The sequence below is a fragment of the Anoplolepis gracilipes genome, chromosome 10 (genome assembly GCF_047496725.1).
Source record: "Anoplolepis gracilipes chromosome 10, ASM4749672v1, whole genome shotgun sequence".
Taxonomy (NCBI): domain Eukaryota; kingdom Metazoa; phylum Arthropoda; class Insecta; order Hymenoptera; family Formicidae; genus Anoplolepis; species Anoplolepis gracilipes.
In genome coordinates this window covers 7645665-7659576 of record NC_132979.1, presented here as the reverse complement: position 1 = coordinate 7659576, position 13912 = coordinate 7645665, and the positions used below count along the sequence as shown (strand labels likewise).

Sequence of the window (13912 nt, the reverse complement as noted above, 5' to 3'; positions counted from 1 at the left end):
AGAGCAATAATTCTATCTTAATTATAATAAATAATATGTGACTGATTTTTATTAAATATTTCATTTAAAATTCTTAAAATTGCTCAATTAAGTAATTGATAAAATTTGTATAACAAATATAATCAAATTAAGCACATCAAAATATATTATTTATGGTATTATGCAATATATATAATCATATTTCATCACTAAAGTAATTTTTAAAGTAATAAATCATAAATTATAGTAATAATCATAACTTTCTAAAATATTATGTAGTAAACGAAAGATATAAGAGCATACAAAAAAGATATTGTTTTAAGATATTTAAAGCATATTTATTACAGACAAATTACTATACATATACATTGGTCTACACATACAAATTAATGTTAATAAATTTTCAATGTTTGAATACGTCATATATATTCATTAAAATTCCATTCGAAGCTTTTAAGAGAATGATTTTTATAGTTTGATGTAGTAGTTAGGAAAGTGGCCTCTGAAAATAATGAAAAAAACGTAATTTTATATATATATATTGATTAAAATAATTTGACATTTTATATCACACTACACATTTCTTTCTTTTATTGAATCTCTTTTATTAACTCTACGATATGGAATGCTAGTTTCCCCTTTATTATCAATGCAGTTTTCAATAAAAATTTAACACATTATTGTACGCAGGAAAAAAGAATTACTATTTTTTATTAGTTTAAACCCGCATACAATGTGTATAATATTAATCAAATTGTAATAATTTTATTATTAAAATATAATCGAAAATATAAAGTTGTAATTAGTTACACGAATCATGACTTATATATATAGTGTAGGATGTAGCATCTGCAATCACCATTCTTGCAATCTCCTCCACTTAAGTGTTCCTCATAAATACATTTACTATTGCAATAATCGTTAAAAACACGATCACCATCGGTACAATGGTATTTCTCATTGAGTTGTTTGATAAATACAAGGTGCCAAGTTTTGTTTTCCTCCTGCGGCCGCAAGTCCTTATCGTCGTATATCGATCTTTTTTCATCTAAAATACACATAACAGAATAATGGTGTTATAATATTAAAACAAAATCATAATAATTATGAAGATATAGTTATTAATATTTAAAAAATTAAAGTAATTACAAAATATAAAGTAAAAATATAGACTTAATATATTTCAATTATTTTTATTGTAATATAAAAAAACATAAAAACAAGAAAACTGTCGCATATATTATATTTAATTTAGACACGCATAACACATCATCATTTGCGTGTGAACATTCTCATTAGACTGTATATTTGCGTTGAGATTAAATTATGAAACTGTAAATATATTTAGCTCCTGATTATATACCTTTAATAGGAAATGCGATGACGACCGCAGTCACGACCAAAAAAGCGAACACGTAGATCTTCATCTTGAGGTTGAATATTTCCCAAAACTTGTAGTAGAATCAGTATTATCCAAAGGTGATACGGGATGACAGTTTCGTTGCGACTCTATGCAGACAATTGTCTATTTAACACCCTTGTCGTCCATATTCATTACATTGGTAATTTAAGACTTCTCGATACTATTGAAAAGCATTTATTATAAAAAATAAACAAATCTCTTACCTCCTATGTATGCGAATGGAGTTGAGGATCCCGGGTAATCTCGGTCTAATCTAATTATGTATAAGAAATTTTTGACAGATAAATTTTTATTGCTTAATTATCGTGTACAAGACTATAACACACTATCTCTTTGCGTCCCAAGATCTAAATGCATGGGAGCGGTCGTCCGAAGGAGATTTTCAACCATAGGTATTCGAGAACCTTTTACAATGTTTTTGATTTGTTCGTTGAATGATGTATAGAAATCTCAAAATTCTTATTCTGCTTTAATGTTATTGTTTTTTCAGTTCCTTTAGACGACCGATACATGACAAAGTCGAATACGAATCGAGTCGAAAAGACGACTTTTGATTCGCGAAGCATAACTTCGAGGCGCGCTAGGATTAACAAATTTATAAATATAATGTTTGAATAGTACATATAATTCTCATAAATATTGTTGATAATAATTTTAAACTGCTTTTAAGTCATAATTTTAACAATAAATATTTACTATTATGTGTAAAATGATAGGGACTTATTTTGACAGTTTATTTATCAGCATAAACATCACGCATTTCGAAAGCCTCTACAACTCTTGTAAAGGATTTTCTTTTTAAAACAAATCTAATTAAAAATTTACTTATATAGAGAATATTTGTATATTCTCTTTTAATTTATCTAAAAATACAAATTGAGATTAATAGAATTAACTATGCATGAATGATAAATTGCTGATTTATGTTATTATATAAGAGTTAATTTTGAAACAATTTTTGTAATTCTTAAGAGACTTTCTTTTTGAGATAAAAAATATAATACATATTGCACTCAACTTAATTTATACATAATTATATTTATACAATATTTTAGAGAATAATAGATTTTTCGTGACAAATTGAGAATTTATTAAATAATGATTAAATAAAATTCTTAGCCTTTAAATTGCTCACCTAAATAATTCATAAAGTTTCTACGATATTGAACAAACAAATTGCATTATTTACGTAGTATAAAATTTATTAGATCATGGAAATTTTCTTAAGTTATGACTTGACCACTGTGAATTTAAGCGTGCTTCTGAAAATGTACAATGTACAATGAAAAACAAAGATCTAATCTAAGCACATATATAATTGATTTAATAAATTGATATAATATCAAGAGATTTGATAAAAAGAATATTTTTTTAAGTACATTTGTTATGTATTTCTAATACACACGCACATACACAAAATGTATATGCATTATGTATTTTTGATATATACATTTGTATTTAATAATGCTAAATATAATAACTATAATTCAAATAAGCAAATTATATACAATATACGTATATATCTATTAAATGTTAATTTTATCTGTCTAAAAGAACAATTGTCATAATCGGATTTAGCCGAATCATTTTCTGAAAATAGTGAAAGAAGACTATATTATATTAGGCTATATATTATAAAATTAAATATAAAAACTAGCAGAATATGTTAATTATCTTTTATTAGGCGTCTTCACTTTTGATATTGGAAATTTGAATATATGTACGTATACCTTTTTAGAAGAGATAATAGAGATGTCTACATGTTTATGGAATTAATATGACAGACGTGTAATTAAAAATGTTAAATAATGTGTATTACGAATTATTTGTACAAATCATAATTTATTAAAAAATATTTTATATATATATATATATATATAAAATAACTACACTAATTCTCCACAGGCAGTTATGACGACTTTTTGCGCCGGTGTGCCTGCTTTTGTTCCACATTTTTCAATCTTTTTGACCACATCTAATCCACTAAGGACATGCCCAAAGACTACATGCTTTCCATCCAGCCAATCCGTTCTGGCTGTACATAAGAAAAATTGCGATCCATTAGTGTTTGAGCCGGAGTTTGCCATTGATAGGGTCCCTGGACCCGTGTGCTTGAGGTCGAAATTTTCGTCGTCGAATTTGTTGCCATAGATCGACTTACCACCTGTACCATTATGATTCGTAAAATCGCCTCCTTGACACATCTGTTATATTTGTATTAAGGATTTTGTAGTTTTAATTTTATATTTGTATTAAGAAACGTGAAATTAATTCAAGAGATGCATAAAACAATACTTAAGGATACAAAGTCTGGAATGATTCTGTGAAAGGTGCTACCCTGATATCCATATCCTTTCTCGTGCGTACAAAGAGCTCGAAAATTTTCTGCAGTCTTTGGCACAACGTCTGCTCGTAACATCATGATAATTCTACCAACTTCTTGCTTTCCGATGCTTATGTCAAAATAAACCTGAGGATTCTGCTTTGCTTTCTTTGGTTGCGTAACATCATTTGTCTTTGTATTATCGTCATTTTTCAACGTCTCGCCTGCGTGTTCTTGTAACCAAGCATCATCCGCCCATACTGGTTTCGATGAACCTTCTTTTATCTTTTGTGGCTTAGCAATATTTACCCTTATTGTCCGGCCAAATAATTCCGAGTCATTCTGTTAATCAAAGTAGATTATTTTTAATCACTTATCGTGATAAAAACATAAACAAGATGACACATTGCTCATATAAATGCTTAAGATTAGATTAGATAAGAGATAAAAAATTAAAAAAGTATTCTGTATTCATCCCACATGTATCCTTCACGTTACTTGGTACAAATAAAATTTATCAATGACTTCAGAAGCTATTATTTCAATATTCAATAAATTGATCATGAAATTAATTATTTATAGCAGTTTAAAAAAATCTTGAAACATTAGATTACTGTTCTATTAAACTCACAACAATACAAGTGTTGTTTTACAAATCTACCATATTATCTATAGCTGCAGCTGCGTCTTCTGCCATTTCGAATTCAATGAATGCAAATCCTCTATGCTTTTCAGATTCATAATCCAACGGTATTTGAACATCCACAATTTCTCCAAAGGGTATAAATGCTGCGTGCAGTACCTTTTCGTCGACCTCTTCGGCCAGACCACCTAAAAAAAAAAATAGGCAAAATTAAACTATTAATTTCCTGCACATAATTAACGTTTCTCGTGATATCGTAACGTTTTCGAAAAATCATTTCCCAAATACAGGGATGAAATGTGCATCACATTTGAGGTTAAGGTTCACGTCAAACGCGTGTGTTAAAGGTTAGCGGTTAAAGTTCTTAATTACTTAATCCATACGTGCCTACATAAATGGTTCGCTTTGTGTTGCCGCTCATGGTGCGTTGTACGTTGTTGTTTAAATGCGATTCTCATATAACTTGAACAATCAATCCGCCGATAACGAAACATGTATATATTGACCGAAAGACGCCAACGCGCCGGCAACGGCGAAGGAGCGCTTTATAAATCGAGTATACATGATGCAAAATTACGCCGCTCTTATATAAGTTCGTTCTGTCAATTGCCACCTTCCAATTGTCAAGCGACCGGTGAAACGTCAGAAGCAGCGGACGCGCGAGTCATTAATTTAACAACCCGTGGCTGGAGGGTAAGTTTTATCAAAATATATAACTGCTGGATTTTTTGGTTCTGATAAAACACTTGTACGATTTACCTTATGATATGCAAAGTGGGTTAAATTATACTTTATATACGCGTGCAAGATGTGAAAAGATATGTCACATAACAGGAAACGTCGAATGTAAAAAAGTAAGCTGCAATCAATTACATATTAACTTTTGATATTACACAAGGTTATCAAACAAGGAGAATCTAATCAGAGATTGGAAATAAAATATTTATACATTCAAGTCAATGGAACAAATAACTTGTATTTGATAATTTCAGTTTATGACGTTTTTCTTTAATTTTTCATATCTTTTATTACATGATTCTGCATTTATTGCAGGACACATCTGGTTGCGAGCAAGAAAATGTTTGTTAGAACAAGGTTGTTACGGTGCTATCTGTCTCATCGTGTGCCTTGGAATTGTAGAGCAATGCATCTTTTAAGAGATAACGCATATGTCAATGGAGATTGGATAAGTGCCAGTAGCAAACACACATTTCCCGTTTGCAATCCGGTTGACAATACTGTTATTGCTCATGTTCCTGATATGAGTGTTGCCGATACTCGAGTAGCCATCGATGCTGCTGCCACAGCCTTTGAATCGTTCAGTAAAACTACAGCCAAGGAGAGAAGCGATTTGCTTAGAAACTGGTACAACTTGATGGTCAAACATTCGGAGGATCTTGCCCATATTTTGACCAAGGAAAATGGAAAATCCCTCGCTGAGTCTAGGGCAGAGATCAAGTATGGAAACTCCTTCGTGGAGTGGTTCGCGGAGGAAGCTAGGAGGATAGAGGGTGAAATTTTGCAGGCTCCTGCGTCTAACAGGGAATTATTTTTATTGAGACAACCAGTCGGAGTAGCTGCTTTAATCACACCATGGAATTTTCCACACGCTATGATTACCAGGAAAGCGGGCGCCGCTCTTGCTGCTGGCTGCACGTGCGTCGTGAAACCGTCTGAAGACACCCCGTTGACAGCACTGGCATTAGCGGAGCTAGCAGACCAGGCGGGTTTCCCTGCAGGAATCTTGAACGTGCTCACCACGAGCGTGACAAATTCCGCCGCCGTTGGCAAGGAACTGTGCGAGAATCCCAAAGTAAGGGTATTATCGTTCACCGGTTCCACAGCCGTAGGAAAGATCCTGTACAAGCAATGCGCTTCGACTGTCAAACGACTCGGCCTCGAGCTGGGCGGTAACGCTCCTTACATCGTGTTTAAAACCGCAGACGTCGGTCTAGCTGTAAATAGCGCTATGGCAAGTAAATTCCGCAACACTGGTCAAACGTGCGTCTCGGCGAACAGATTCTTCGTGGAGGAGAGTGTTTTCGACGAGTTTGTTGAGAAATTTGTCGAGAGGATCAAGGAGGATATTAAGCTGGGAGATGGTAGTAAGGAGGGTGTCACTCACGGACCTCTCATCAAGAGGAGCCAATTGGACATGGTGAACAGTTTGGTGGAGGATGCGGTCCAGAAGGGTGCCAAGGTACATTGCGGTGGTAGACCATTGCCGGATCTCGGTCCGCTGTTTTATGCGCCTACCCTCTTGACCGGCATAACTAAGGACATGCAAATATACAACAAGGAAATCTTCGGACCCGTAGCTGTGATCAATAAGTTTTGCAACGAAGAGGATGTATTAAGGCAAGCCAATGACACGCCGGTCGGTTTAGCCGGATACTTTTTTTCACAGGATATATCGCAGATATTTAGAGTAGCTCGCAAGCTGGAGGTCGGTATGGTGGGCGTCAATGAGGGATTAATTTCATGCGCGGAGGCCGCCTTTGGTGGGGTGAAGGAATCTGGTTTAGGAAGAGAAGGTTCTAAGCACGGGGTCGAAGATTTTCTCAATATCAAGTATGTGTGTATCGGCAATCTTAAACGCTGATCATGCAAGAAAAGAACGATATAGTACACCTTTTAAATAGCAGTTATTTGATTATCCGATAATGGATGCTATAATTCAATGATAGACAATAATAGGCTATATAATTTAATTATATAACTTACACATAAGTGAAAGGAGACGTGAAAACAAAGATTTTACAGATTTTACAGTCTTTTAAACATCTGTAGAAAGATTTCTGTATAATTAGATATTTATCATAAAGTATTATTATTTTTACATTTACATTGAAAATAATATGCTTTACTTGTATGTATATTAATTTAAATTCAAGCAGCTTTATTAGTTAGTATCACATTACACTTATTAAAAAGTACAAAATTTGCTTCGTTAAAAAACTTCCACAAAATGGGAGTTTTAATGTTCGCACAGAAAATTTTTTTATACATTACAAAAAAAAAATCAAGTTACTAAAGGAAAAACAATGGCGATGTTGGTTTGTTTTTAAGATTAAATAAAAGTTATAGTTTTTTTTAATGAGATTATACATATTTATTTACATAGAAGTTTATTAAAGCCTTATGAATTTTCAAAATAATAAGTGCTTACCATTATCTAGAAGCACTATCAATGATATAGATGATTATGAAAATATCTTTCAAGATCAAATTGATATCACCATTATATTTTACCTTTAGTATGAAATAACTTTTGTCTAAAAGCCTTCTTTGACAGCAAGAAAAGAAATTTTAAGATATTAAAATGATTTACCTTATATATTTATTAAATATTAATGTTAAATGTTAAGTATAGCAGTTTAATATAATAAGTAAGATTATATAAGTAAGAATAATATGTGTATTAAGTTTTTATAGATTCTAATATTAATTATAAAAGAATATTGTTTGTATTTTTCTAATCTATTTTTTCTGTTATAAATTTTATATTTTCTATATAATATATTATAGTACAAAACAAGTCTTCCAAATTTTGTAAATGGAGTACAATATACATGTAAGAAGCACCTAAAAACACATTTTTCTGCATATACATATTTTTTCTACAATGAAAGCTATATTTTAGTTTAGTTTTAATCATATCGTTATTAACAATAAGTAGATGAGAACTCCAGAAAAGTTTAGAGTATATAAAAACAAAAACATGAAGAGAAAAAAGAAATTATATTAAAAATTATATTTAAAAAAAAAATATATATATATATATATACATTTTGTTTGTTACACTTTCATCTTTCTTGACTACATCACATTTTGAAATATTGTTCAATTATCATATTTCTTTACAACTTAGCTGTCAATATCTATAATGCAATATAAAATTGAAACTATTGTAGAAGTGATTGTCAATTTTATAATGAAGTACAAAATTAACATATTGAAACTCATTTAAAACTTTATAAAAGGGGACTTTTATTATATCTATTATTTAATTCGTCAGAATCTTCTAATCTTCATTCAACTTGAAGATACATAATATTTCTCTATTATAATTATATAATATATATAAAACACGTATATTATATATATATATATATATATATATATATATATATATATATACATATATATATATATATATATATTAATTATATTATATTATGCTTATATTTTATCTTCTGATATACAAAAAAAGTAATAATAATGTGTTTGTAACGTGTCCTGCATTATCTACCACAAATTGATAATCTGATATATAAAAGTCCCTTAATCTTCCTTGTTGTTGTTTTTTCATGTGCGTATTCCTTTATTTTCTGATTATGTAATAACACTGATAATTATATAGAAATGACAAATTTGTTGTCATTTGAGATTGTAATGAATAGGTATTTGTATAATTACATTATCATATTTTAGAAATAAAGATATATTCACATAATGTAATAGTAAATATAATACATATGCAGTAAAACAAGTTTCATACATGTTGTCTTTCACAGTGTTATAACCAGAATAAAACAATAATAAGAATGTCAGCAATTTGTCAGTCCATGTTTTTTAATATACCTTTCTCTGGCCTCCTGTATCATTTTAGCTTTCTTTTCTTGGAAGGAAGAAGTACCGAATGTTTTGTCTTTTGCAGAATTTGTAGATCCACTAGATGATGTTACAGACGATGGAGTTTGTGGATTTGGCTCTGGAATATAAGTAACTATGCCATCAAGAATATTGGCAATCGTAACATCAACATTCCGAGTTTTCACTGTAAAACAAAATAGCAAATTTAATTTAATAATTGTTCCATCATCAAACACTACTATAAAATTGTAAATACTAAATATTAAATACTATATATAAAATTAATACAATTAAACTAAGGTAGATATTTTAGGTGTGTGTATAATACATACAAAGATCTCGAAGAATCACATTATGTGGGACTAATGGAAGTACTTCACTGACTTGACGAACCATCCTTTGTACCTCTGTGCTATGTATAACTTGTGAATTCGGCGTACTTCTGTTAGAACGGGTGTTGCTAAGTATCATTTCCATTCGGTAACGCTTTTCATACTCTGTTTTGTCCGATACAGTGTGAGGACTTGTTTCAAGTCCCAAAGCATCCGCGATATCCCTCTCCACCTCCCGCACAAGGGCCTCATGATCAGGGTTTCGTCTAATTTTCAGGTACTTGAGTGTGAAAAGTGTATAAGGGACGAACATAAACCAAAACACTTCCGTCCACCATGTCGAAGCCAATGAGGTAATGTGCACAGGTACAAACTCTGGTCTTGACGCTTTGATGGCGATCGGCTGAACAGACGTTTCTATGCTGAATGGCCAAGAATTAAATTTCAACAGAGCGACTTTGCTATTAGTTGTGCCAAATTCGGGTTGTATAGCGACGCTATATGTGGAGGTGGAAAGAAATTGCTTTATGTTGGCGATCAGTATCTCCTTGCTGCTCATGTCCATCTTTTGTAATCCCAGCGCATTGCTCAGAGCAGCAGGTAATTCCCAAACACTGGGAATCAGCGTCTCCGTTGTTCGGTGTATAGCAAAGTGATCCAGAACAGAGACATTATTAGCAATTATTATTCTCGATTGCTTATCTCTGAGTTCGCTTTCGCTGTCGAATTTAACTATGATTCCAAAGGCAAAGCTGATACCGTAATTTAAGAACGTTTGAAGAGGATTACAATCTGGTAATAGCGATGCAAAAAGCCAAAGTTGTAATGTTACGAATAATCGCAGTAACGCAAGTAGAACACCCACTGGAGAATATAATATTACAAGTAGAAGACGCCAACCACTAGGAAACCTAAATTCACAATAATTCACAATCGGTTACGTATTTCAATGCAGTATAATATGCAATATAAAAAAAAAAAAACTTTGATGTCACACATGTAGTGAGGAGTAGATTTAATTCCAACTTCTACTTTTTTTTCCTCCAAACTTCCTTTTTACTAAACTTCACATATGTGTCAAAAGTAATATTCTTTCTCTTAAGATAAAAAAAACTTTCACTTTTGACGTTTCTCGATTAACATTTACAACAACAATATTTACGAGATAACGCAATTGAATAATAATGGCTATGGCTCTATGCTTTTATATTTATAGATATATTATACAGATCGTTTTACCTGCTCCTGTTAAACAAATACTGGATATCAATTTGTGTCATCTCTCACAACAAACATCTGTTACATTTAAAGATGCAGCTTCCGTTCGGTATTTCCTTTGCAGTATTTAAATCGTCACGTTAGGTGCCGTTCAGACAATGACACGATTTTTATTTAATCCTTTTTTTTTTACATGCTTCTCTTAGTAGTAACCTTCTAATTGATGCGGATTTTCCTTTTCGCCACTTTCTACAATCAGCTGTTCCATATGTCACGACGCTAGGGATTTTTGTTTTGACAGTCTCAGCGGGAATTTCAAGTTTCAAGTGCCATGTCCAGTAATCGGCCAAAAACCATCCCAAGTAGCACATGTTTGTTTTATAAACGTTTTCTAAACGTATCTTTTCGTATTAGATACGTTTAGAAAACGTTTATAAAACGAACAGTGCTACCTGGGACCTTATAAAATTCCCTAATTTGATATAATTATTTATAACAAGTTGAAAGATATAAATCACAAGTCACGTAATTTAATTGATAAATTACACATAATTAATATTCCTGAGATTGATGAAATAATATACACGATATATAATACGTTCTTATAATAGTTTTGTTATACTTGTATTAAACAAATATTCTTTTCATTCTTAATTAATTATTTTAGTTGTTTTTTATATGAATAATTTTTTGATCATCAAATTTATTTATATAAAATACACATTTGATTTTTTACCAAAACGGAATTTATTTTTCCAACAAGTGTGTAACATCTTTCATTGTAAAGGAATTTATATAGGGAAGAGACGTTTATAGAAGGAAGATTTATATTTAAAAGAGTAATGTGTAAATTATAAGATGAACAAGCATCGATTAGCACTACAAGAAATATATTTTTATTTTCACGCCTGACGCCAAGTCGCATTCGCATATCCCTTCAACGAGCTAAAAATTTCGTGCAGTATTCTCTGTGTAATAATCGTATTTGAGTTTGTATTAACTAATCGCGTTATTTTGATACAACTAATATATACACTCATACACTTGTATCTCATACAATTTTTCATACATGTGTCAAGATATATAAATCGAGAAATGTATATTTGAAATATTTTTTTTTTTTTTTATGTTTTTCGACACTTTACAGATACTCATGTATAGAATAATGTAAAAAAAGATTTAAAAACAAAATTTGCATAGACTTATGTATGAATTTTAAAATTTATCATATACCCATATTTGGAATAATTATGAGCACGTTTGCACTTTGATTCTATTTATGTGCACTCGATACGCGTAATGTATTGTAGAAAGCTATATATATATATGTATAGAGTGTCTATTCTAGTCAGTAGAATGAAATTAAAAATCGGAGCCCATGCTTAATTGATCCTATGCTTGCATATGTAAAAAAGTGCAGAGAATCAATTCTTTATAAAATAAGACTTCCGAGAGAAATTTCCTATAATTATATCTTACCTGAAGAAAGCATTTCAAATTCTGCCTTCTTTCTGACCACGAAACACGTTCATATGTGTATGCATATTATATAAGAGAATGTATGTATACATGCATTATTATTATTATTATTATTATAAACAATACAGATCTGCATATGCACATATGGCCATGTATGTGTGTGTATATTTATATATATATATATATATCTTTCTTGTCTTAAAACGAACTTGAGATGTCACATTACTATAAACATTTGATCTAACAGATTATATGACATTCATTTCTCAAGGGGACTCTTTAGTGTCGTTTTTTTAAGACTACATGGGACCCTCTATCAAACTGATTTTCATTGTACAATAATAAATGCTGCGTCCCAAGCACAAAATTGCCAATAAAAATGCACCTAAAAACATATCCAAAATTAGATGGACGAGATTTTCAAATAACAACAAAGTGCTAAGAATAAACTGTCAACTTACCGACATAAGCAACATAAATTCCACCACTCGTCTTTACGTATTTGTAGGTCCCAACCTGTAATTATTTATAGCGTAAAATTAATATTAGAAGATAGACTTAACGCTTAATACATAAACAGGAATTTAAGTTGAAATACTTGCCGTTACAGCTATAGCAATTACTAAGGCTACAATTCCAACAATAATGAATACAATTCCTCGTCCTCTGGCAAAATCTGGACCAACTGAAGATATCTTACGACAATGTGGACATCGCGCCAAAGCATTATTTAATGTATTAAACTGAAAGACAAAATTTCTCTCGATAGAAAAATAACAATTCTCTAATATTTGCGACGCATATTTTTGCTCACCAAGAATGTATCATGGCAATGGGCGCAGCCTACTCTGCACATGCCTGGCATAGACAGAACCGGTGGTGTGATGGGGCTCGGAGCTAGATTGATAATACGTTTACAATTTGGCCTTGGACAAGCAATACGTTGTGAGGAGCTCTTGCATATTAGCAGACAATTACACGGACATCGTACATATTTCTTTCCAGGCGGAGCGTTCCGTATAGGCTGTGCATCCACGAAAAAAAAAAAAAAAAAAAAAAAAAAAAAAAAAAAGAAAGGAAAAACATTGTCATTTATTTACAAATATAATAAAACAAGGACAATGATTTCCGACACGTACCGTGGCCTCGTTACATTGACAGCACTTAACAACGTGCTGATCCCTCTTGCCTGATATATCTATCATCGCCTGACAGACTCTGCAGGTAACCATCGGCATGCCACCCTGAGTCGCGGACTGATACGGCGGCGGTAATTCATCCGGGCCGATCGGCGAGACGGTGTTGACGTTGGACTGCGTCTCGTCTGGAACGGGATACGATACCTCTCAGGGAACGTACATACAAACAGGGCACTCCCTTCGGGAGAGAGTCGTGAGAGAACGATAGCGGCGGCGTGTCCGTCATCATGGTACATATATTTTAATACGCACCGATCGCATCGCTGCTGTGCGAGCTGTACGTGACGTTTTCATTCTTCAGCAGCGGCTGCCGCTCGCTTTCCTTGCCGTCACCCATGTCGTCACGACACGACGCGATGGGATCGATTCGCTGCCGCGACAATTCGACAACAATTCCGCACTTATTGTTTGACAGAACTGCTCCCGGTGCATCGATAACAAGGATGACAAAATACGAATTCTTCTGGCCACTCGGTGTCCACGGTGTCGCGAGACGACGTAGAGCGGAAACCCCCTGTCAGCTGTCAGCTGCTCCTGTCAAACCAGCGCGCCTGTCATTATTTCCGCACGCCCATAAAATGAGATGGATTTATAACGAAGAGCCGAAAGGGAAGAGAGAGAGAACGAATCGAGATTGGAAATGAAAATTTGGACTTTTTTTTTTTTTAAACTAATCCAGGTAGACGATGCTGCGAAACGGATGCGTTTCGGAACGTCTCC

General features: G+C 32.5%; 4 protein-coding genes and 1 long non-coding RNA gene across 9 annotated transcripts; 1 reads left to right on the top strand and 4 right to left on the bottom strand.

Annotated features, from left to right (window-relative positions):
- Positions 1-318: 318 nt before the first annotated feature.
- On the bottom strand, positions 319-1903 carry LOC140670218 (uncharacterized). Of its 3 annotated transcripts, none has more exons than XR_012047496.1 (4): positions 1606-1903; positions 1343-1488; positions 790-1027; positions 319-481 (listed from the first exon to the last, which is right to left on the bottom strand). It is a non-coding gene; the product is annotated as an uncharacterized lncRNA (long non-coding RNA). The 3 variants fall into 3 exon arrangements; XR_012047494.1 differs by having other exon boundaries at positions 320-481; positions 839-1027; positions 1606-1886; XR_012047495.1 differs by lacking the exon at positions 319-481 and having other exon boundaries at positions 674-1027; positions 1606-1882.
- Positions 1904-3224: 1321 nt separating this feature from the next.
- LOC140670064 (peptidyl-prolyl cis-trans isomerase E-like) lies at positions 3225-4895 on the bottom strand. Of its 2 annotated transcripts, none has more exons than XM_072900515.1 (4): positions 4756-4895; positions 4387-4556; positions 3708-4067; positions 3225-3606 (listed from the first exon to the last, which is right to left on the bottom strand). In XM_072900515.1, the coding sequence occupies exons 1-4, from the start codon at positions 4787-4789 to the stop codon at positions 3289-3291; spliced, it is 882 nt and encodes a 293-aa protein (XP_072756616.1). In that variant the 5' UTR covers positions 4790-4895; the 3' UTR covers positions 3225-3288. The 2 variants fall into 2 exon arrangements, with proteins under 2 accessions (XP_072756616.1, XP_072756615.1); XM_072900514.1 differs by having other exon boundaries at positions 4760-4887.
- A 25-nt stretch (positions 4896-4920) lies between these two features.
- Ssadh (succinic semialdehyde dehydrogenase) lies at positions 4921-7700 on the top strand. Of its 2 annotated transcripts, none has more exons than XM_072900510.1 (2): positions 4921-5061; positions 5422-7700. In XM_072900510.1, the coding sequence occupies exon 2, from the start codon at positions 5447-5449 to the stop codon at positions 6968-6970; it is 1524 nt and encodes a 507-aa protein (XP_072756611.1). In that variant the 5' UTR covers positions 4921-5061; positions 5422-5446; the 3' UTR covers positions 6971-7700. The 2 variants fall into 2 exon arrangements, with proteins under 2 accessions (XP_072756611.1, XP_072756613.1); XM_072900512.1 differs by lacking the exon at positions 4921-5061 and adding an exon at positions 5085-5222.
- A 1096-nt stretch (positions 7701-8796) lies between these two features.
- On the bottom strand, positions 8797-10781 carry LOC140670063 (lipid droplet-regulating VLDL assembly factor AUP1-like). Its single transcript, XM_072900513.1, has 3 exons — positions 10536-10781; positions 9297-10207; positions 8797-9148 (listed from the first exon to the last, which is right to left on the bottom strand). Exons 1-3 carry the CDS (start codon positions 10574-10576, stop codon positions 8919-8921), a joined length of 1182 nt encoding a protein of 393 aa, XP_072756614.1. The 5' UTR covers positions 10577-10781; the 3' UTR covers positions 8797-8918.
- A 606-nt stretch (positions 10782-11387) lies between these two features.
- Positions 11388-13751, bottom strand: LOC140669911 (type 1 phosphatidylinositol 4,5-bisphosphate 4-phosphatase). The gene is made up of 6 exons (XM_072900118.1): positions 13445-13751; positions 13133-13317; positions 12808-13017; positions 12596-12736; positions 12455-12509; positions 11388-12378 (listed from the first exon to the last, which is right to left on the bottom strand). The coding sequence occupies exons 1-6, from the start codon at positions 13527-13529 to the stop codon at positions 12293-12295; spliced, it is 762 nt and encodes a 253-aa protein (XP_072756219.1). The 5' UTR covers positions 13530-13751; the 3' UTR covers positions 11388-12292.
- Between the last annotated feature and the right edge of the window lie 161 nt (positions 13752-13912).

Coding starts and splice junctions, on each gene's coding strand:
- LOC140670063 (XM_072900513.1), bottom strand. CDS start 10,576: ATGACACAAATTGATATCCAGTATTTGTTTAACAGGAGCAG. Junction 10,208..10,535: donor TATTTGTTTAACAGGAGCAG/GTAAAACGATCT, acceptor TTGTGAATTTAG/GTTTCCTAGTGGTTGGCGTC. Junction 9,149..9,296: donor TGTGATTCTTCGAGATCTTT/GTATGTATTATA, acceptor TTTGTTTTACAG/TGAAAACTCGGAATGTTGAT.
- LOC140669911 (XM_072900118.1), bottom strand. CDS start 13,529: ATGGGTGACGGCAAGGAAAGCGAGCGGCAGCCGCTGCTGAAGAATGAA. Junction 13,318..13,444: donor GCACAGCAGCGATGCGATCG/GTGCGTATTAAA, acceptor ATCCCGTTCCAG/ACGAGACGCAGTCCAACGTC. Junction 12,737..12,807: donor ATTGCCATGATACATTCTTG/GTGAGCAAAAAT, acceptor TTTGTCTTTCAG/TTTAATACATTAAATAATGC.
- LOC140670064 (XM_072900514.1), bottom strand. CDS start 4,862: ATGTTTCGTTATCGGCGGATTGATTGTTCAAGTTATATGAGAATCGCA. Junction 4,557..4,759: donor ACACAAAGCGAACCATTTAT/GTAGGCACGTAT, acceptor TTTTTTTTTTAG/GTGGTCTGGCCGAAGAGGTC. Junction 3,607..3,707: donor ACAGAATCATTCCAGACTTT/GTATCCTTAAGT, acceptor CAAATATAACAG/ATGTGTCAAGGAGGCGATTT.
- Ssadh (XM_072900510.1), top strand. CDS start 5,447: ATGTTTGTTAGAACAAGGTTGTTACGGTGCTATCTGTCTCATCGTGTG.